We start from the raw sequence: 21375 nt of genomic DNA, 5'->3' as shown, positions 1-21375 counted from the left end.
GCTCCTCCAATTACAAGGAGGGTTAGAGGACAAAACAGAATCTGGGAATTAAGGGGAATTCGGGCCAGGGTCTAGTCTAACCTCCAAGAAGATATTCTATCACACCCTAAAGGGAAAACCTGTAGTGAACTGGGTACTCACTACGTTGTCTCTAAAACAATAACACCCAAATACTAAAGAGATCTTGAAAGAGGTGCGCACTCATTTTGTAGATGAAGAAGGGGTGGGCCAGAGCGAGGGACTTGCCCAAGGTCACTCAGACACTGAGACACTCTCACCATTCACGTTTCGCGGTCAGTGTCCTGGGCAAGGAGAGGATAAACAGGAGGAAGGCAGGGCTTCGTTCCCTCAATGTCCATCTATGCAAACTCTCAGCGGCTCCTCCTCCCCACCCTCATTCCGCAGCTGCGGCCACTAAAGCTCAGAGAAGCAAGGAGACTTGTCTAAGATCACACAGCAGGATGGGGAGTGGGGTCAGGACTCGAACCTGGGCCACCACCCCCTCCCTCAGACTCCACAAGCCCGGGCCCGGCGAGCAACCCCACTCACCCGCAGCTCCGGAGCCCCTTCCCTCCTCAGGCCGGGGCTCCGAGGGCCGGACCCTCCCGAGGTCCCCCGCGCCTCCTCTGGACGCCCCGCCTACGCCCCCACAGCCCCTGTGGCTTCCGTACCCAAGCTCAAGGTTCCTGTCCGCCCGCCCGGCCCCCAGAGTGCTCACCTGAGAACCCGCGCAGCTCCGGTGGCTCCGCCCCGGGGCGCCGCCCCCTTCCCGCCCACACGCCCCGGGCCGCTCTGGCCCGGCCTCCGCCTCATCTCGGTGTCCGCGCCACTTCCCGATCCGGGGCTCCCGCCAGGGGCGGGGCGTCGCGTGTGGCCTTTATCTCTGGCTGTCCGCTACGTTTACCGCTCGCTGGCCTGACGGCAGCGTGCCCCAGAAAGGAAATCCTTTTCCTCCCAGCCATTCTCAGACAGATCCAGGCCCAAGAGCTTCGTTTCCCATTTAGTGATTCCCCAACAGGGCAAACTCAGGCGAATCTCCCCGGATCTGTAAACGGTGTTGTGGACCTTTGCCTGGCCTCACGGGGCTACCGAGAAGCACAAAATAGTTTTACAAAATAGGAGAACTTTTGTAAAATGCAAAGGGCTTAGCACTTGCGACTTAGTGCGATGGACCCTGCTGGGAAGTATTCACTTTGGGGTGTGGTTTTCAAATCCCTGGAAACCCCAAATGAATTCCGTGCCTCCCTGGTTATTAGTAATAGACCATAACTTTCACAGACATCCTTATGAAATGGTCACATCCCTATTATGTGGCAGGTACTAGTGTATTTCACAGACACGTAAACAGGCAGGGGAAATAGAACTCCTCAGAAGGAAGCAAGGATGGACCCTGACCCAGTCGAGTCCGACATGGCTCTGAAGGCTGAGCTTTTAACCAGCGTCCTCCTCACACCCAGGAGCTTAGCCTAAGCCCGTCAGGACATCTTTCTGTTCTCAAGAAGAAACTGAGAGCTGTGTGGGCTGTGCCAGAAACTCGCCAAGGGCTCCTGACAAGTTGCCAGCTCCGTCTAATTGACTTACGGTTTTTGGAAATTTCATGAATGTTTAAAGAAAAAACGTCGCATACCACAAAGGAGACGGGAGTAGGCGAATGCGGGGGAAGGGGGGGGGCGTGAAGACGAGAGCTTCCTTAAGCACCCATACATCCACACTTCCACTTTAGGATTCGGAAGTTAAAGAACTATAAAATAATTGTAATTTTTTATGTAAGTAAAAACATGTAATCAAGGGGACTGAAACAGTTGCAAAAACTTTCAGGGATAAAATGTTAACTTATTATAAAAGACTTTAATGTTGCTAATTCAGGGGACACATTCAGATTCCCCCTGACTGTTTTGTTAGCAGCAGTGGCTGGTGGGAAGTCTTTTCATCCCAGAAGGGCTAATGGGATTCTCTCTCCCTGGCCCTCTATCTCTTGAGAGAAGTCCATAATTGGTGTCCTATCTTAGAATTGCAAATATTTCACTTTTCATTTAGCAAAAACTTGTTTAAAAAAAAAAAAACCTTGACAGGGGCGCCTGGGTCGATTAAGCGTCTGCCTTCGGTTCAGGTCATGATCCTAGGGTCCTGGGATCCAGACCCTCATCAGACTCTCTGCTCAGTGGGGAGCCTGCTTCTCCCTCTCCCTCTGCCTGCTGCTCTGCCCACTTGTGCGCTCTCTCTCTCTTTGTCAAATAAGCAAATAAAATCTTAAAAAAAAAAAAACTTGATAGGTTTTGAGCCTTTAAAAATTTGTCAAAGCCTAGTTAAGGTTAGGGAAGGCTGGAGCAGTTAGCTCCTGGACTGGGGATCTAGTGTAGGGGATCCTTGATTCTAAGATCACTGTGCTACAACACCTGCACCATAGTCTGTTTTTGGCGGTGTGGCTTTGCACCAAATTCTTCTCCTTTCTTGATTTTCTCCATTGTCAGATGGAAATAAGAAATACATGTATTTCCTTGTTCGAAGGTGTTTGAGGACCAAATGAAATGAGGGACATGTTACATTAGGTCTTTCAAATTAAAAGAATTTAAAATGCTATATATAAATGCGGAGTATTATTGACAAGCATGGAATTGATTAGAAAACTGGCTCTCCTTGACTTCCAGGGGATTCAATGATATATATATGCTGCTTCTTTTAGACCTCTTTGTGCCTAATACAGAGCTAGGAGCAGAATTGGGAATAGGGTGAGGTGGGTAAGGCTAGTGAGACACTTGCCTTAGGGCATACAATGTTAAGGAGGTGTCAAAGAAGCTCAGGGAACAAGATAAATAATATTTAATATAATTTTCAAAATAAAAATTAATACGAAAATCCACTATTAACAAAATATCACATTTTAAAATAAAGACAAGATGAGGGACCTGGGTGGCTCAGTCAGTTGGACGTCCAACTGACTTCAGTTCAGGTCATGATCTCAGGGTCATGGGATTGAGCCCTGAGTCAAGCTCCACACTCACCGGGGAGTCTACTTGAGGATTTTCTCTCCCTTTCCCTCTGCCCCTCTCCCCATAAATAAATAAATAAGTAAATAAATAAATATTTTAAAATAAAATAAAGACAAGATCAATAGTGGTGCTGGACAGTCATGCTAGAGCCTGAGGCAAAAAGACAAACTAGTAATACTGGGTGGGTTTCTCAGTTCCCCTTCTACAGGAAGGGGTAGGTGCTTGAGAAAGTACTCGACAATGTGGATACTGTAAAGGTAGAAATGTTTTAAAGTGAATTTCTAGTTAAATAATCCCAAAACCAACTGTAGTAACCTGTGTATGAATTGTACACATATACAGATGATCTATGCACTCACAGGCTGTAAAATAATAGGTTTGGCATTCGGGTTTATGTATCTCCAGCCCTGACCCAAAGTGGGAAAACCACTGTCTTGACCAAAATGGTCCACATGTTGACTGGCTCAAAGTTATCCTGATCAGAGAAGAGAGAATTAAAATCTCCCATAAACCTCTAAGCCTCCAGTTCTATAGTCAGCCAGGTTGATAAGGTCCAAAAAGCAACAGCTTTCTGTATTTAATACAAGGCTGTGTGATTTGGATCAAGTGGACTCCATTCTCGGAAATTCCTTAATTCCCCTCCCCCCCTTCTAAGATTTTTTTAAATTTTTCTGAGAGCGTGAGCAAGCAGGAGGAAGGGGCAGAGGGAGAGGGAAAGAATCTCAAGCAGATTCCCCATCAAGCACAGAGCCCCACATGGGGCTCAACACAGGCTCGATGCCACGGCCCTGAGATCATGACCCTGAGCTCATGACCTGAGCCAAAATCAAGAGTTGGACACTTAATTGACTGAGCCACAAAGGCACCCCTTTGATTACCTTTTGAATAAACTTTCTTTCCTTCCTTCAAATGTCTGTTGAACGTTTACTTGTGGCCCAGGCCATGCTATGTGCTGACCACAGAATGATGAACAAGCATAGGAAGGGACAGATGATGAACGAATCAATAAATAGATGCAACGTGGCAATTTCAGCCAGTGTTTAAGCCTTGAAGAAATTAAAACAAGATGCCTTGCAGGACTGGAGGCAGAGGTGCCTTTTAGATTTAGTGGTCAATGTGATTAGAAGTGGGGGGGGGGGCACCTGGATGGCTCAGTCAATTGTCTGACTTCGGCTCAGGTCCTGACGGGTTCGAGCCCTGCATTGGGCTCCTTTCTCAGCAGGGAGGCTGCTTATCCCTCTCCCTCCCCCTGCAGCTCCCCCTCCTTGTTCTCTCTCTCTCTCTCTCTCTCTCTCTCAAATAAATAAATAAATAAAATCTAAAAGAAAAGAAAATAATAAGGAGCAGGGGCCTAACATGACCTAACACACTGGTTCAAGTTATAAAAAGATCTCCTGGGCTGCCGGAGAGAATCCCCTAGAATTGCAGCCGATAAGGCCAGGAAAATAGTGGACTGGACCAGGGTAGCAGCAGTGGAGACAATGGGCCCAATCGGAGCTGGAGCAAAAGGTGTGTTCCCCTTTAAGAAGCCGGGCCGCAGGGGCGGGGCAGAGGGCTGTTAGGGCCGGCCCACGGCCGGAGGCCTGACGCGGGAAGAGCCTCCCCTAGGATTGCGCGCGCGCCATGCGGGGGCGGGACGTGGGTGAGCCCGCATGGCTGGCTCGGGCCCCGGATGAGGAAGTGCGGGGGGGAGGAGCGAAGAGGAAGAAAACCATAGAGACGAACAGGCGGTGGCGGCTGGAGCGCCTCCGGGCTCTCTCGGCTCGGTAGGCTCAGGTAGCTTTGCCTGCGACGGGGCTGCGGCTGCAAAGGCCGGGCTGGCGGGGCGAGCGCGGGCCGCGGAGCAGGCCTCAGGGTAAGAGGCCGGGGGCGGGAAGGCTTGGTCGACGCTGCCCGCCCCACTCCACCTCTGGGAGGGGGACCCCTCCGCCGGCGCGTTGCAGCGTGAGGGGAGCCCCAGGCCCTCCCTCTTGGGGCGCCGAAGGGAACGAAGGCTGTTCTGCGGGCGGCGGAACGACCGGGGGAGAGGGAGGAGACCAGGCCCCGCGTCGAGAAGGGGAAACGGCTTCTCCGAGTCATGGCTCCGACGGGGGAGAGATGCTCCTCTTCAACCTCGATACGGCGGGGGACCCCCAACTTCTCGAGGAGGGCGACGCCCCTTGTTGTGGGCGTACGCTTTTCCCCATCTCCTGTGCATTTTGTCAGCGGTGCGATACCCGCGCCCGGGGTGCGAGGGGGAGATTCTAAACTTATTTCAATCGGAGGGCTAGTATAAAACCCCTCAACAAGACCTTTCCCCCGATTTGGTCAGCACTCCCCAGATGAAAAGCGAGGCTCAACTTGCCTAAAAGTGTTGGGGGGGGGGTTTCTTCCTTCCCTGTAAAAGAGAGACTTAACCTTCTTTCTTTTATTTTTCACCTTTGCCCATAGATATAAAGAGGAAGACCCTGAATTTACTTTGTAGTATTAGAAGTCAGTCTCTTCCCCCCCTCCCCCAATCACGTCCACAGAGGGAGCCTCGCTTCTCTTCCCGCAAGTCTCTTGGTGTGCAACGAGCTCCTTTCCCTTGCACAGTTAAGAGCATGGCGTCTGGAATGTGGTAGTTGCAAGTCTGTCTCCCACTTCCCATCTTCGTGACCTTGGTTAGTTGTTTAACCTTTCTGAGTCTCAGTTAGCCCATCTCTAATTTGGGTCCTCTTTGTACAGCATTGTCTTGAGGGCTAAGGGAGAATTTGTGTAAGTGCTTAGGACATTGTAAGCTTTTGGTAAATTGTTGCTGTCATTGTTACTTAATTTGCTGCTGCTGCTGTTGTTGTTGTTAAAGAAAGAAAACTAGTATCTTCCATAGAGACCCAGATTTTTCCATGCATGCCTCCTCCCGTCCCCACGCCCACATCTCAGGTGTTCAAGCCATCCGTTCTCACTGGAAAGGAGACTTTTCCCCACCCTGGGGTGGAGAAAGAGGCATTTCTACTCCCTTTAGATTTTTCCATGCTCCCCAAATTAACAAAGAGGGCCTCAGAATAAGCAAGAGAAAAAGACTTTGTTTTTGGAAACAGGTCTGTACTCCAAGAGGGAGGCAGGACTGATACTAAAAGCCGGCCTTCCCTTTGTCCACAGAAGCTATCACTTCTTTCTGACTGGTTAGAGATGTCCTCTCCCACTCCCCCTACCTGCTGTAGTGATTAAAAAGCTTCCTGCTATCTGCACACCTCCCCCTCCTCAAAGAGGGAGCTTCCAACTTCTTTTCTCAAAGACTCTCTACCTTTCAGAGGAGGACTCTTTCCTGCAGTGTATTTAGAGTGGCCCAGATGGTTTCCTTCTCCTTTTCCTTTAAAAAGAAATGAAAATCTTTTATGCAGAAATCCTTTGTCAGAAATCAGGAGCATTTTCACTGTTTCACTCCCCATGTGGAGACAGAGGGATCCTTTTTCTGCATGCTAATAAAGGAAGGAAAAGGGAAACAGTGCTTGATGCTTCTGAGATTTCCTGCACACTCCATGTTGAAGAGCTGGGCCCTCTTTAGTATATAGACTTCCCTACCCGACTTTCTGTTTGTCTAGAGATCTCGTTAAAAGATTCTTCTTTCTCTGTCCCTCAAGAAGAGCCCCCTTCTCCGAATGCTCTCATGGAGGCATTGGCTACAGTGTCCGAATCTTGGAAAAGAAAGCCCCTTTCTCAAGGTGAAAGGAGTGTTGTGAACTTCTGAGGGCCTGATCGATATTGTGAGTATTGTCCCTTGACACAAGTGTGGCAGCGCCTGGTGTTACTAACTGTTCTTCGTTTTGAGCAGCGCTTTTGCATTGGAATTAAAGGGAGGGGAGACCTTCAGACTGGGGATTATTGGGCACATGGTTTTCTGTTCTGATGTTTTCTTTGTTTGATTCTTTTTTCTACGTTTTACTTACTGCTGTAAACTTTGTACTCCCAGAACTTTTGTTTTAGGGGGTGTTTGAACTGCTAAACTGAAAGGGCACTTTGTCAGGTTTTTAGTATTATAAAATGTATTCTGATGAGATTGAGAACTGCAGCGTTAATCTTTCACTGGTAGTTTATTTTCTTTTCTTCATGTTTTTGTTATTTGGTAGGATAGGAATTAGCGCTGCCACTAAGAAAAAGCTTTCCATCTTTTTTGTGTGTAAAGTGTTCTTAAATTACCTCCTATGCCCTGAGTGCCTGCAGTGGGGCTTAGTTGGAACTCTACCACCATTGTTGGTATCTATAGACGCACTTCGAGAAACAAAGAGATATATAAAAGTTAGATCGTTTAGAGTCGTGGGATTTTTATGGGTGGCAGGACCCTTTGAGGTTATTTTGTTTAACTTGTTCATTTTACATGTGAAAAACAAGCCCAGGAAATTTAAGTGACACATTCAAGGCCATACAGCCCACAGGATAGGGACTGAGGTCTCCCAGTTCAGAGACCAGCAACTAGACTGCTTCCCAGCATTGCTGTTGCATTTGACATAGAAAGGTTTTGAAATGATTGTTCTCAATTCAAAACAATTTTTTCTTTTATTGGGATAACTTTACTGCATACTCTCTATAAGTATGGGTCTTTTTTCAGGGATAAGTCCATTCCCTAAACAATCTAATACTCATTTGTGTCATGGTAAAGATGACAAGCCAGTAGCAGCTGGTAAGAGTTGTTTGTGAATCTATGATTTATTTTTTGCTTATACCTCAAACTAGGTAATTAGCCAGTGTGCTCACCAAGTAGGTTGGTTATAAGTCATTAGTAAGGATTAAGCTATAAATCCCTGCCTTCATTTTATGAGTATGTATAACTCACTGTTTCCTTTTGAGGTTTACTTAACACTTTAATGTAAAAACTTCTATGGTTGAGGCAGAGAGCTGACATTTGGAAAGATACTGATAAAATAAAGGGATAATACACTTACCAGTTATTCTTTATTCCTATTTGGATCTTGGGAAACAATGTTTAAAAATGTTTTAACAGAAGTAATACATACTTACTGTAAAAAAAAAAAAAAGTACAACGTATAAGTTGTTTGTGATCCTCTCACCCAGGGTAATACGGCTAATATTTGGATTATATTCTTTCAAACAGTTTTCCTATGTGCATATTTTACCAAAATAAAAGAGTTCTGATGTTTAGTTTGATAAACTATCCCAGGCAGCCTTCTTTGTAGAGTTGTTTCTCTACCCCATTATTTTTAATTGTTCCATTATATTTAGAAATTTAGTTTTAATAAACTTGAATGTCTGGTTAAAATTTTGTTCTGTTCCTGCAGTCTGTGGCATTACCAATATTTTGATAGATGGCTAAAATAAGAGTTTGGTGGTGCAAGCTAGTGAACTAAGAATAATTTTAATCTGCTGCTCTAGGCTTACATCTAAATATTACTTCAACTCTGAGGGGTCCAGATGAGACACTCCACTGTTCTGGGTGACTCAACTGCAGATACTGCTCAGAAATTCAAGGACCCAGGATAGGGCAAGGAGAAAAGGAGAGAAGTCTGTTTTGCTTCAACAGCCAATGTGCTTAGTTGTTTTACAGGTTGAAAATTCTTAGAATGATATCTTTACCAAACAGAAGATTCAAGAGGTGAAAGCTTTGTGGTGGTTGGCTTTCGTAAACTGGAAGTTATTTAGGGGGGAACCAAAGCTTTAAAATTCTGTTTTGGCCAATGCCAGTTTACAGCACAGATGCATGCATAAGAAACGTAACAGCACTGTTTTCCTTGAAGAATATTTTGAACCGTTCTTTGTGATTATCAATATTGCCTCTTCATGATACAGATCTGTTTAGTAAATGTGTATTTGTGCATGATCTTGTGTTTGGAACAAATCCTGAATTAGGGCCATGGGAATGGAAAGGAGTGGGATTTGTTAGAGACACTGCAGGAGTTGAGTCTGTGGGCTACAAGTGCTAATGGAACAACAGGAGGAAGGTCAGATATAGTTGTGTCTGGGGATTCAAGTCTGAGCTCTAGAGTAATGGGGGTGTTGTTACTGAGAGAGGCAACAGGATAAAAAATAAGCTTGTAAGTTTACTGAGAACATCTTACTCATCTTTGTTTTTCTTAGCTGTTTTTATGTAGTAAGACTCAATTATCATTGGGTTGAATGGGTTCTATCTTAGACATGTTAAGTTTGGGAGGGGTGCCATCCTTATAAATGAAACATAGGTCAGGAATTTGAGAAAAGATGGGAGCTGGGGACAGGTGTTTTTGTTTTTGTTTTAAATCAGCTTTCAGATATAATTTGCATATCATACAATTTACCAACTTAAATTGTACAATTTAGTGGTTTTTAGCATAGTCACAGAGTTGTGTAACCATCACCACAATCAACTTTAGAACATTTTTATTGCCCCCAAAACTATTAGCAGTTACTCCCAGTTTTTCCAGCTCTCACTAAGGAACCACTAAATCACTTTCCAACTCCACAGATTTGTCTGCTCCGGGTATTTTATATATATGAGATTTTATATGGTTCTTTGTGACTGGTGTGTTTTACTTACCATAATGTCTTCAAGGTTCATCCATGTTGTATCACAAATCAGTATTTCCTTCCTTTTTACAGCCAAGTGATATTCCATTGTACGGATGTACCACATTGTTTATCCATTCATCAGTTGATGGACATATAAGCTGTTTCCACTTTTTGGCTATTGTGAATAGTGCTGCTATGAACATTTGTCTACTAGTTTTTGTGCATGTGTACCTGGGAGTGCAATTGTTGGCTCGTGTGGTCACCTATACTTAAAGGGACAGTTTAGAGTCATCCACATAGCAGAAAAGCTGCAAAAAAAGGTGAGGTCATTAAAAGAGTGAAGCCTGGAATGGGAGGCGTGTCAAAGATTAAACTTTTGAGAACACTGACACCTTAGTGGCGGGTAAGGGAGAGGAACTCTGAGCACGTGGTGGTAGCAAGAGACCCAGAGAGCCCATCTCGGTTAACAAACCTGATCTTTTACAGTATCCTTTCCTGCACTTACTCTTCTGGTCTGTATGTGGTATGATAACCAAAAACTGGATTGTATCTGTTGTCGTGAAAGGGAAACTGAACCAAATGAAAATTGAGCACCTCCTCCCCTTTTTTGGCATTGAATAGCAATTCTGCTTTAGCTGTTAACCCCCACATACACACACACACACCCTAAGTGGCCTAAAGTCTAAAGTGCCTCTAAAAATATCCAGGAGCTAGAGGAGAAAGGGGAAGATTGTAGCTCCAAAAAGGATATGTTTTTGTCAGCACCAGTTATGAAAGTGTCTCGTTTGATTCTCACCATACTCCTGGACACAACAATTTATCTCTCCTTGCTGCTTTTTTGGATTCAGATTTTTTCATCGGCCCTCCTGTGCTCTCTAAACTTAAAGGACCAGCAGTCTGATTTCCTATAATTTCTAGTATTTAAGTTAGTAGTGTCATGTTATATACTTTTATTTTTGGGGAGGAGCCCTTCAGAACATTAAGGACACCCAGTGGATGAAAGCATAGTAATGTGAGTAGGTAAACTATCCACTACACGTTGGAAAACCGGAAGAAAGGCAGAATGGTCCAAAACGAAAGGACCTGTTATCTATCCTGCCTCAGGGCCCCGGGTTCAGTCTTGATAGCATGCGTCAATCAGTGGGATCTTCTGTGCAAGGAGGAAAGATTGTAAACCCAGGAATATTCAAGGAGTAGGTGCTTCTTGACCTGGAGGCAAGTGCCTTTTGTATAAGTGACATGTGTGGGCTCCCCCAGAAAATCAGGGCAGGAATAGAGACAGGGTCCAAGGAAACTGAGTTGTAAAGATTTACTTGGTGTATTGGAGAGTCCCTCCTGCTCAGAAATCTGAATGTGGTCAGTGGAGAGAAGGTGAGAAAACTCAATAGTCAAAACAGTTTGGTAGCCAGCAATGGATTTTGCTTGTATGTAATATGTTTATTTTGGGAAAAGATGGATGTTAGAAAGTGGTAGGAGTAGAAATCTGCTGGCTTTCTGCAATATCCTTTCATGTGTGCATTTTGGCCAAAGGGATTTGCCTATACCTCAGGTAAATCGTTGTTATGAACTCAGTTGCCGGAAATTTCTCACCTCTTCTCTCCTTTTGTTAGGATTAGGGGAAAGCATCAAGAATGAAATCATGTAGTATCTTCTTTGGTTAACCAGCTTCCACCTTGGTCAGGTCAAAGTGAATTTTGTTGTGGAAACTGCACACATTTGGTAGACTAAAATGGAAGAGTTACCAATCACGAAACCCGAGTTCCAAGTGTACCATTCCCTAGCTGTGTGTGTGTGTGTGTGTGTGTGTGTTAACTTTAATAATGTAGTTTTATGAACTACACAAATATGCATATTTTAGCAAATAACTCATGTTTTCGCTATTCAGCTCAAGAGGTGAAACATTCCCAACACTGTGGAAGCCCCTTGGGTACCCCCCCTCCTCAGATTAACCCTGTAATATTTTAGGCAGGTCACTTTTACCTCTTCAGTGTGATGTTAGGATCTATAACGGAATAGTGATGGCTGCTCTACTTTGCTCACAGGGTTGTGAGAATCAAATTAGTTGTGTCTATGAAGGCACTTGGAAAATGTCAAGATGCTGAATAAAAGGGTTCTGCTGAAGGTCTGGTTTAGTAGCGTCTTGTGCTAGTCTGGGTAGACACAGCTCAAGTGTTTGGTAAGCAGTACAGGAATGGAATTCTGTTGTCTCTAAACATCCTTTCATAGAGAATTATTGTTGAGGAAAAGTCAGTATATTAAATTCCTCAGAATCCCTCAGTATATGTTCATTCAGCAAGTATTTACTGACTACCTTCTATGTGCTGAGCTCCTCTCCCAGGCAGTGGGGATATAGTAATGAACAAAACAGGCAAGGTTCATGCCCTGAAAACAAGTAGAAAATCATCTTTATCTTCTAATTTACATCATTTCTATCCTTGGATGCTCAGACATGCTCATCTACATTTGCTGGCCCTCCAGGTTTAAACTGAGAATTTTTCATAAGGCAGTATTTGGGGTTTTTTTGTTTCTTTTTTTTTTTTTTTAATTTTTATTTATTTATTCGACAGAGATAGAGACAGCCAGCGAGAGAGGGAACACAAGCAGGGGGAGTGGGAGAGGAAGAAGCAGGCTCATAGCTGAGGAGCCTGACGTGGGGCTCGATCCCAGAACGCCGGGATCACTCCCTGAGCCGAAGGCACACGCTTAACCGCTGTGCCACCCAGGTGCCCCATAAGGCAGTATTTGAATTGAGATTAGACAGATGTCTATTAAAGGTTTAAGGTATGTATTTTTCCACTAAGTCACAGTCTTTAAGGAGGATGTTTTGGTGCCAGATGTTGTCAGCATTTGAGGTAGAAATTTTTTATTGTCCTTATTTTAGCCAGTTTTAGCTGAAACAGCTTTCTTCTACCCTGCAAGGTTTTAAACTTTTATCCCTTCCTTTGATTTGTGTCAGGGTGAACCATTTGATGTAAAAGACTTGACTCCATAATCTTCCATCTGCCCTAATGCTGTCATCCGGAGTAGAGACTCAGCCAGTTCCACTTGATTCCTCCATGTCTGCCGGGGTACAGGAATTATACTCTGAACTCCCTGTGAGTGTCTCCAAAGAGCTTCATGCTGACCCTGAGCCAAGTGTGATTCCAGATGTAAAACCCGGAGTCTCAAGCTCTCTCATAAGTCAGAGTAGGGCAGTGCCCTTGGAGCTGCAGAGGACTCGTGCGAAAAGTTGTTGTGAAGAAACTTCTGGCACCTTGGATCATGGGGGTGAGCCTGGGCGGTGTGGGCTGGTGGACTCCACAGCAGGAGGTTCTGTGGCTTCGGGGATCTTGGATAGGGAAGAGAAAACCAAGAGCATGGAGCTAAAGGTCTTCAGAGATCAAGGGGACCAGGCGGAAATTGTAAGAGACCCCTATGAGGGAGCAAAGGAAGACCCACATCAACATTCCACAGCTGCTGGAGAAAAGATCAGCCCAAGTCAGGTAAGACGTGAGATCTCAATTCAGATGAGTGTGAATGACAGCTTTCCATAGTAACACTTCACATGACAAAGTACAGATGCTGACAGGTAGCTTATGATTTGTTCTTGAAACATTTCCAAAATGTTGAGTTTGATGTTAACTTTCTTTTGATGATATTTCAAAACCTTTGTGTCACATCAGACACTTGAAAAGAGAAAGTGCTTATCTAAGGAAAAAGTGTCACTTCTCTGAAGCAGCTACCATATGTGGAATGTTGAGTCTTCTGGTAGTCATGTGATATTTCTGCATCTGATTTTAAGAAATGGTGGATACTCATTCCTTAAGTTTTGGTAGCATCACAAATAGGATGGAGGGACAGGTCACAGAAATATCTCTGAGGGACTCTGCTGACCCAGGTAGAGCTTCATAGAATGGATACCCTAGAGGGATCTCCATATTTCGGGAGCTGGTCCTTAACATTGCAGGTCCAGAGACTTGACTTTTATTTTTTAATGTATCGGAGGTTATTGTCTCCAAAGGACTGACCCATGCTAATCCACTTCATGAGAGACTAAACTATAAATCAGAAAGCCAGTTCTGTAATTCACAGTGAAAAGTGGAGTTAATACTTTGTAGAAATGGTCACACTGGCTGGTCAGTATGTCTTCTCCCCGTAGGCAAGCCTACATGGGAAATCAAATCTCTCTCTGTAAGTGTGAAATTAGAATAATAGGGTTCAGGTAGGCAAGACTAATGATTTAGTGAGCTGTGATAGCCTGAGGAAGCCAGACTCCTAAAGGAATATACCTGCCAAGTACACTAGAAAACTTGCTTTCTCCTCTGGATAGTGCCTTAGACCAGGGTTCAGCAAACTTTTTCTGTACAGGGCCATGTAGTAAATATTTCAGACTTTGCAGGCGGTAGGGTCTCTGTCAGAACTAGTCAGCTCTGCCCTTGTAGCATGAAAGCAGGCATAGACAATACATGAATGAGTGTGGCTGTATATCAGTAAACCTTTTATATAGACACAGGTACTGGCCCATGGGCTATAGTTTGCCAACCCCCACTCTAGACCCACAAATAAATTCATATTCCCTGGGTTTTCTGGGCTAAGCTCCATTTCCCACCTTATAAATATGTCATTTTGTTTACACAGGTTACAGGGCAAAATCGATTGTTGTTAATAGGCTTCATGCATTGACCATAGTTAGGAATAGTTGAATCTTTAGATAGCGGTAATTAAGTAAAATACCAGGTTTTATGCTATGATAACCTACCCTTAAAAATATAAGTGAGGTAACAGATTCAGGATCTAAAAGTTTCTTTCTTCTTGATATGGTGGGCTTGGTCTAACAAGATGAAAATTTTCTGTAATTTACTTAAATTTTCATGTAATATTTGGTATAAAGTAAAAATATCATAAATTATGAAGTACATAATACAATACATACACACATATATATGCCTCCTAACCTACGATCTAGAAAATTACTGTCCCTTTCTCCCTCCCAGCTCCACCTGAGATAAATACTATTTTGAATTGTGTAAAGCAAAATGAAATTTAATAGTTATAAATGTAAGACTTTTTTACTTGGTTCCAAAAAGTGAACTTCATAAGTGGGGGGAAAAAAAAAAAGCAGAAGTACTTTTGGAGCAACAAAAGACCTATAGGTTTTAGCTAGTCAATTAGAATTGACTTTGTGGGATAGCCACCAAGAAAAGCCCATTTGCTCTTAAATGTACATTAACAGAAATGTGTTACCTGGACTGAGAAGTAGCAGTTGTAGTCTGTTGTGTGTTGGTTAGTCTGTAGTTAGAGTATCACACTCGCAGTCCCCTCTCCCCACCCCAGCACTCAGATGAGCTCAAGATGCCCCTGGGGTGGGGAGGACAGAGGGAAAGCAAGGAATGTGTCAGTGTTGGGGTCACTGGCCAGAGTGGATCCTGTCCTCTCCTCCATGTGCTGAGCCTGGTGTCACATGTATCATGTGTAGGAAGAGTATAGAAAACCAGAAATGCGTTCATGATAAAGAATTCACACTAATGACAGAACCTGAAAATACACCATTGGAGGCCAGTTGCTTGGGTGTGTCCTGTGAAAGAAGAATCAAGGCAAGCCTTTAAGAATTTGGAAAGCTATCAAGCAGAAGTGGTTCTGTTGGACACAGGCTCTGTAGAAGACATAGTGATAGCTCAGTCATTCTCAGGTCAGAGGACCCTTTGAAAATCTGAATGAATGCTACAGATCTCTCAGAAAAGCAAACTACTAATTCAGAAGGTTTGCAGAGCCCAGACATCCTTGGACATCAAGATAAGAATTCTTGCTAGATTGGCAAAACAGCACAAACAGAACACAGTTGGTGAATTAGGAGAACATTTTGCAATATATATCACAGGTAAAGGACTTATCTCTCTAATATATAAAGAACTCTCTCTTTTTTTAAAAAAGATTTTATATGAGAGAGAGAGAGTGCACAAACAGGGAAAGGGGCAGAGGGAGAGGAAGAAGCAGGCTCCCTGCACCCAGTGCGGGGCTGCTTCCCAGACCCTGGGATCTTGACCTGACCGACTGAGTCACCAGGCACGCCATAAAGAACTCTTTTCCTTATTTTAAAGATTTTATTTTTAAGTAATCTCTACACCCAGTGGGGTTTGAATTTACAACCCTGAGATCAAGAGTCGCATGCTCTACTGACCAAGCCAGCCAGGCATCCCACTAATATACAAAGAACTCTTAGATTGGGGAATGGAAAACCCAATAGAAAAATCAAGGAAGGACTTGAATAGATGATTCATTTCTGTGTGTGTGTGTGTGTGTGTGTGTTCGTGTGTGTGTTCTTAAACACATGAAGAGATGGTCAACCTCACTTATAATTAGAGAAATGTAATTTTAAACAGTCGAAATACCACTTTTTTACCTATTAGATTGGAGAAAATAGAAAATTATGGCAACATATCTGATTGGCAAGGCTGTGAGGAAAAAGGTGTTCTCACTCATTGCTGGTGGGAATGCATACTGATACAAACTTTCAGAAGAGGAATTTGGCTGCACCTAACCAGAAAGCATATGCTCTGACCTGTTGACCTAGCACTCTCATTTCTTGGAATCTACCCTGAATATATACCTGCAAATTATAGAAATACATATACCCAAAGTTACTATTTGCAGCATTGCAAAATGTTGGAAGCAACCTAAATGTCCACATGTAGGAGAAAGGTTGAATAAACTGTAGTATGTATATGGTACATCCATACGTGGAGCACTATGCACCTGTAATAAAGAATTGAGGATCTCCACGTACCGATATGGAGTGATTTCCAGGTGTGTCATGGCTCCCCAAGACCACCTCCAGGTTTGGGGATTCACTGTAACTCACAGGACTCAGCGCATGGTCATATTTGTAGCAAAGATTAATTGTAACAAAGGATATAAAGCAATGAGTGGGGAAGCATGGTGCAAAGTCCAGAAGATATCAGGTGCTGGCTTTCAAGAGTCCTCTCCCACCGTAGTCACACACACACACACACACACACACACACACACACACAGCCTTCTCCAGGAACAAACTGTGACAACATATGTGAAATGTGGTCTACCATGGAAGCTTTTTAGAACCCAGAGTTTTTACTGGGGTCTGGTCCCATGGGCATCCTCTGCCTGGCACATACCAAAATTCCACACTTCCAGAAGAAAAGCAGGTGTTCAACATAAACCCCATTATTATATGGGTGCACCAAGCCGCTCTTACCATTAGGGAATGTTGGGAACTTTCCCAAAATCTAAGTTCCCACATGAGCCAAGGCCACCCTTGCAAGCAGGCCTTTCTAAGGGTAACAGGCCTGCTATGTTAACTGTCTTCTGCAGGAGAGGGCAAGTAAACATCTGTTGTATACCCTCTTTCATTCAAGAAAGAAGGGGAGATAAGTATACAAATATCTGCTTGTTTGTATAAAACACACATGCGTACACATAGGAAAGATAAACCAGAAATGAATGGGTTTGGTTACCCATAAGAAGTGGGAGCAGGGTAGAGAAAGTGGGAATGGGATAGAAGGAACAGAAGGAAGTGACACTTCTCTGAGTACATCTTTTTGTATATTTCTGAGTCTGTACTTGAAAAATAATTAGACAACCAGAATGTGAGAGGAACCCAGAATTGAATAAAGATTCTAACAGTGACTCTTAACTGTATTACAAATGAATAATGAAACCACACTAAGGGGGGAGATGAAGAAGAAAAGTAAGCCAAGTACCTTTGGGAAACAGTATTTTGACTATATACTTTTAAGTCTATCCAATAAACCCAAAGCTTTTTTTTTTCTTTTTGAGAAAGAGCAGGGAAGGGGGGACAGAGTGAGAGGGAGAAAGAGAGAATCTTAAGCAGGCTTCATGCCCAGCGCAGAGCCCAGTGTGGAGCTCGATCTCCTTACCTGAGCCGAAATCAAGAGTCAGACACTCAACTAACTGAGCCACCCCAAACTTTAGTAAATTTATTTTTCACAGGGGTGTGGCTTAGCAATTCCTAAACTGCTTTATGTGTGTTCTAGGATTGAGCAAATAGGTAAATATTGTGGATAATGAGAGTGAGCCAGGTTTCTCACTAACAACTAAATTATAGATGGGGGTGGGTTGAGGGCTAGAATGAACCCTGTGGTGTGGAACTAGAATTGAAGTTATCAGTATGAACTTCCAGTTTTTAATATACGTAGATAGCTACAGAAATGTATACTATATGGGTATGTGAGGTCGGGTCTAGAGGCAGTGACACTTCATTCATAACAGTGAGCACCCAGTTCTTGGTTTCTGAATAACATTTTCCAATTAAAGGAACCAAGCCTTTTTGGGGAAATGTTTTGGAGGCTGGCACAGGATGAGCTTGGAACAATTTATGGTTAATTGCTCAGAAAATTAGGAGACATAACAAAAGGACACAGGAGCCAACTTGAAAGGACTCCCAGTGGCTGAGACTGGTACTGTTTGAACTTAAATAATGATAATGAATTATAACCCATAGAATAAAGCAGGTATCATGAGCCCATGCTGATATAAAATAATTGAATAAATAACTTGAAAAAAGAAAGCTCTTAATTCTAATTCATAAATATAAAAGGAATCATGGAAATAAATCTCCATTTGGCAACCATCACAGTAATAATCATCTCAAGCAAGAATCCTCAGTGGATGTTAAAACTAGTGGCTTAAAGTTTAAGTGAGGAACAAATATTTACATTGTCTCCAAATAGCTCCCCTATAAGATACTTAGTAATTAGCCAGTAATAGAATCGTTACAAGGTATACAAAGGAGAAAATAATCACAGTGGAGAAACCTGACAGACCCTACCCGAACCAAGTGTTAGAAGTTCACCTCCACAGGAATGAGCCCCCCCCCACCCCCCCGCAAAGCCATGTACCTCCTGAGAGGATCCACCAAGAACCAGCATCACTTCTGTGAAATTCCTGCCCCCAGAATGCATAACCAGAATCTACTGATGAAACATCAAACCCAAATCGAGGGACTTTCTTTTCAAAAGTGTCAAAGTTACAAAAGATGAATATCTGAAGAACTATCTCAGTTTAAGGGAGAACTTAAGGAGATGTGATGACTAAATGGATCATGGGAGCCTGAATTGGATCCAGGTCCTGAAAAAGGACTTTAGGAAGCCATTAATAAGATTTGAGTAAATTCTGTAGTTAGTATTATTATTAATAGTAGTTTACTGTCTTGATAACTATTTGGTGGTTATGTGTAATATAGTAATACTAAGGGAAGCTGGATGAAGACTACAGAAAATTTTTTGAACAGTCTTTGCAAACTTTATTTTAAAAAAAATATAATATATTATTCACTATACAGTAAGTACATCATTAGCTTTTGATGTAGTGTTCCATGATTCATTGGCAAACTATTTTTTTATACATCTGAGAGAAATTACCTCTAAGTCAATTGTTTAAAACATTTAAAAGTTTTAAACAGTAAAAACAACCAAGAAAACCCTTCTTGCTTGAGGGGGACAGAATTTAAGTCAATAGGAAAGGTACTTTTTCACATCTAGGCCAGTTTAGAAATGGGTTAGTTTGTGTGGGGAAGTCATGTTTATGAAGAGGCTGAATGACTGAATGACAGGAATATAGCAGAGGGGGTTCTAGTTTGGACATGCAACCGGAGAACTGTTCTTTTCCCATCCCAAGGTTCTGTGATTTATTTCTAATAGCCTTTAGCAGCGTTCCACAAAGTTCTTTTCCTTCCTTCAGCTGTTCCTCATCTCAAACCAGCAAAGAGGCCCAGTTGGCCACCGCCTTAGGTTTGTGGCACAGTAGTACTCAAAGATTACTACTTCCACTCCTCTCTGTTCCCTCTGGACCAAAATCCATCACGACAGGAAAGGTAGTGACTTCAGAACCTGGCTCCAGCAATAAGAACTTGCTGTAATTGTGAAAGACAGCCACCGAGGCTTCCAGGTCATGCATCGAATGAATTCAACAGAGTCCAGTTTGCTTGGTGAATTTCCTAGTTCAAGAAGAAGGACTGCGCTCATTTTTAGACGTTTGCACTTTCCTATATCATGGTTTCTGATGAAGCCTAAACTGGTTTTAATTCACTTGTTTAATTCATTCACTTGCTTAATCTCATTTCAAGTCATTATAGGTTTTTGTTGTTGTTAACAGAAAAAACAAAATATGTGTTATTTTATGAGGCAACTTATTTTTAAATGTGTTAACTTTTTTTTGCTTTTTTTTGTGGTAAATGCACATAATGTAAAATTTACCATTTTAATCATTTGTTAATGTACAGTTCAGTGGCATTAAGCACATTCACATTGTTGTATAACCATCAACAGCGTCCATCTGCAGAACTGTTTTCGTCTTCCCAAGCTGGAATTCTGTACCTATTAAATGCTAACTCCCCATAACACCATCTCCCCAGTCTCTGACTACCATCATTCTCCTTTCTGTCTGTCCACTCTCGGGACCTCATCTAAGTGGAATTATAGTCTTTGTCCTTTTGTGACTGCACTTAACATTTTTTTAAAGATCCACTTAAAAAATGTAAATATTTTAACCATGAAATACTTGAATCGTGAAAAGGAAAACCAGCAAAAAATAATTCTTTCCTGCCTTATGATTGTGTCAAAAAGGCATAAAAGCTTGTAACTAATAATTTGATGCTTTGATCAGGAAACCACTCTGTTAGGAAGAGAGAAGAAAGGCAAAAAGGAAGGAGGGGACAGTATCAGAACAGGCTCAGTGGCGGGGACAGCTGCAAGAGCCAGACTGAATGGTGAAAGAAAGAATTCAGTTCTGAACTCACTTGTAGGACAAAGGTCGACAACTCTGGTACACGCAGAGGTTACCAGCCAGGATGTGGACAACCCTGGTGTTATTTAAGAATAAGAAAGAGATGGGTATGTGATATTCCATGTATATGATTTATCATTGGAAACTCTTTATACAGTGTGTGGTGGGGTTTTTTTCCCCCTTCTTTTGTTTTTTCCTGGTCCTTAGATATAAGCTGTAGGGTGTTTAAGTTTTTATATATTTTACTTTTTTTCCCCCCTCTCATAGTGGTTGATGTGCCTGGATTGAATATGCTATAAAAGCTTTGGTTCGAGGATATGATACTTTATTTGTGCTCAACATAGACACAGAAAAAGTTCTGATTTGTGTGTTATCTGTTGTACACACGAAGAGTCAGTCAACATTTTTGACAGATATTTGAAGCTATCTTAATGGCATGTTCATCAGACCCAATCTTGTGCAATTTGTGTGACTTCACTTAAATGAAAGCCTATTCAACTAAATGCCCATTAAGCTTATTTACTTCTTACCCTAAGAGTCTGTGATCCTACAGGAAATTTGCGGTAGAGTATAGGAGCTTGCTATTGCTTGAAAGGATGTCTTGGTGGAGAGAACTCACTTTCGGTGCTCTAAGGGTGGAAAAAATCTGAACTTCATGCTGTTATTAGTGAAACTGGTGGCCATAACCTGTTCTCCAGGTCTGCCAGGGTGCTGTTGCCCCACAGCGATTGTTTGCCCTTTGACATCTCACGTTTTTAAAAGTGACAGAAAACTGCCCAAAGCACCAGTGGCATATTGCTGAGACTAAGATAGAACTTTCTCCTAATTTTTACAGCAGTTCTCAGGTAATCATTGGGGGGGGGGGCGGTGATTGTTATCAAATGCCTTTCCCACTAAGGTGATCAGTACCTTATTTAAAGTCAGCAGTTGTTTCCCTGAATCGAAATACATTTTAAGCTCTGTAAGGATGATTTAAAGTTACTGTTCTACAGCTGTTCCTTTCTAAATATGCAGGGGTAGGAAACTGAAAGATCCATCTAGAGACACGAAGGTGTCTTTTATTTTCAGAGTCTTCTTCACTGTGAACATAATCATGGCTATTTCCACAAATGCCAGGTAGTAGGAAGACTCTCACTTGCTCCATATTGTTGCCCCGTCATTGCACACT

At 42.8% G+C, this 21375-nt stretch overlaps 1 protein-coding gene across 6 annotated transcripts in view; it reads left to right on the top strand.

Moving 5' to 3' along the window:
- Positions 1-4693: 4693 nt before the first annotated feature.
- The window catches only part of PRR14L (proline rich 14 like), a 54947-nt gene continuing 38265 nt past the window's right edge, over positions 4694-21375 (top strand). Inside the window, exons 1-3 of one of the 6 annotated variants that reach the window (XM_040619768.1) lie at positions 4694-4845; positions 6596-6715; positions 12406-12931. In XM_040619768.1, coding sequence (XP_040475702.1) covers positions 12458-12931 — 474 coding nt within the window. In that variant the 5' untranslated portion in view covers positions 4694-4845; positions 6596-6715; positions 12406-12457. Of the gene's footprint in view, positions 4846-6592; positions 6716-12405; positions 12932-21375 lie in introns of all 6 variants that reach the window. The other 5 variants (XM_040619766.1, XM_040619767.1, XM_040619771.1 and 2 more) reach the window with 5 other exon arrangements.

This window comes from Ursus maritimus, unplaced genomic scaffold, assembly GCF_017311325.1.
Source record: "Ursus maritimus isolate PB19 unplaced genomic scaffold, ASM1731132v1 scaffold_33, whole genome shotgun sequence".
Lineage (NCBI taxonomy): Eukaryota > Metazoa > Chordata > Mammalia > Carnivora > Ursidae > Ursus > Ursus maritimus.
This window is presented reverse-complemented; position numbering and strand designations above follow the sequence as displayed.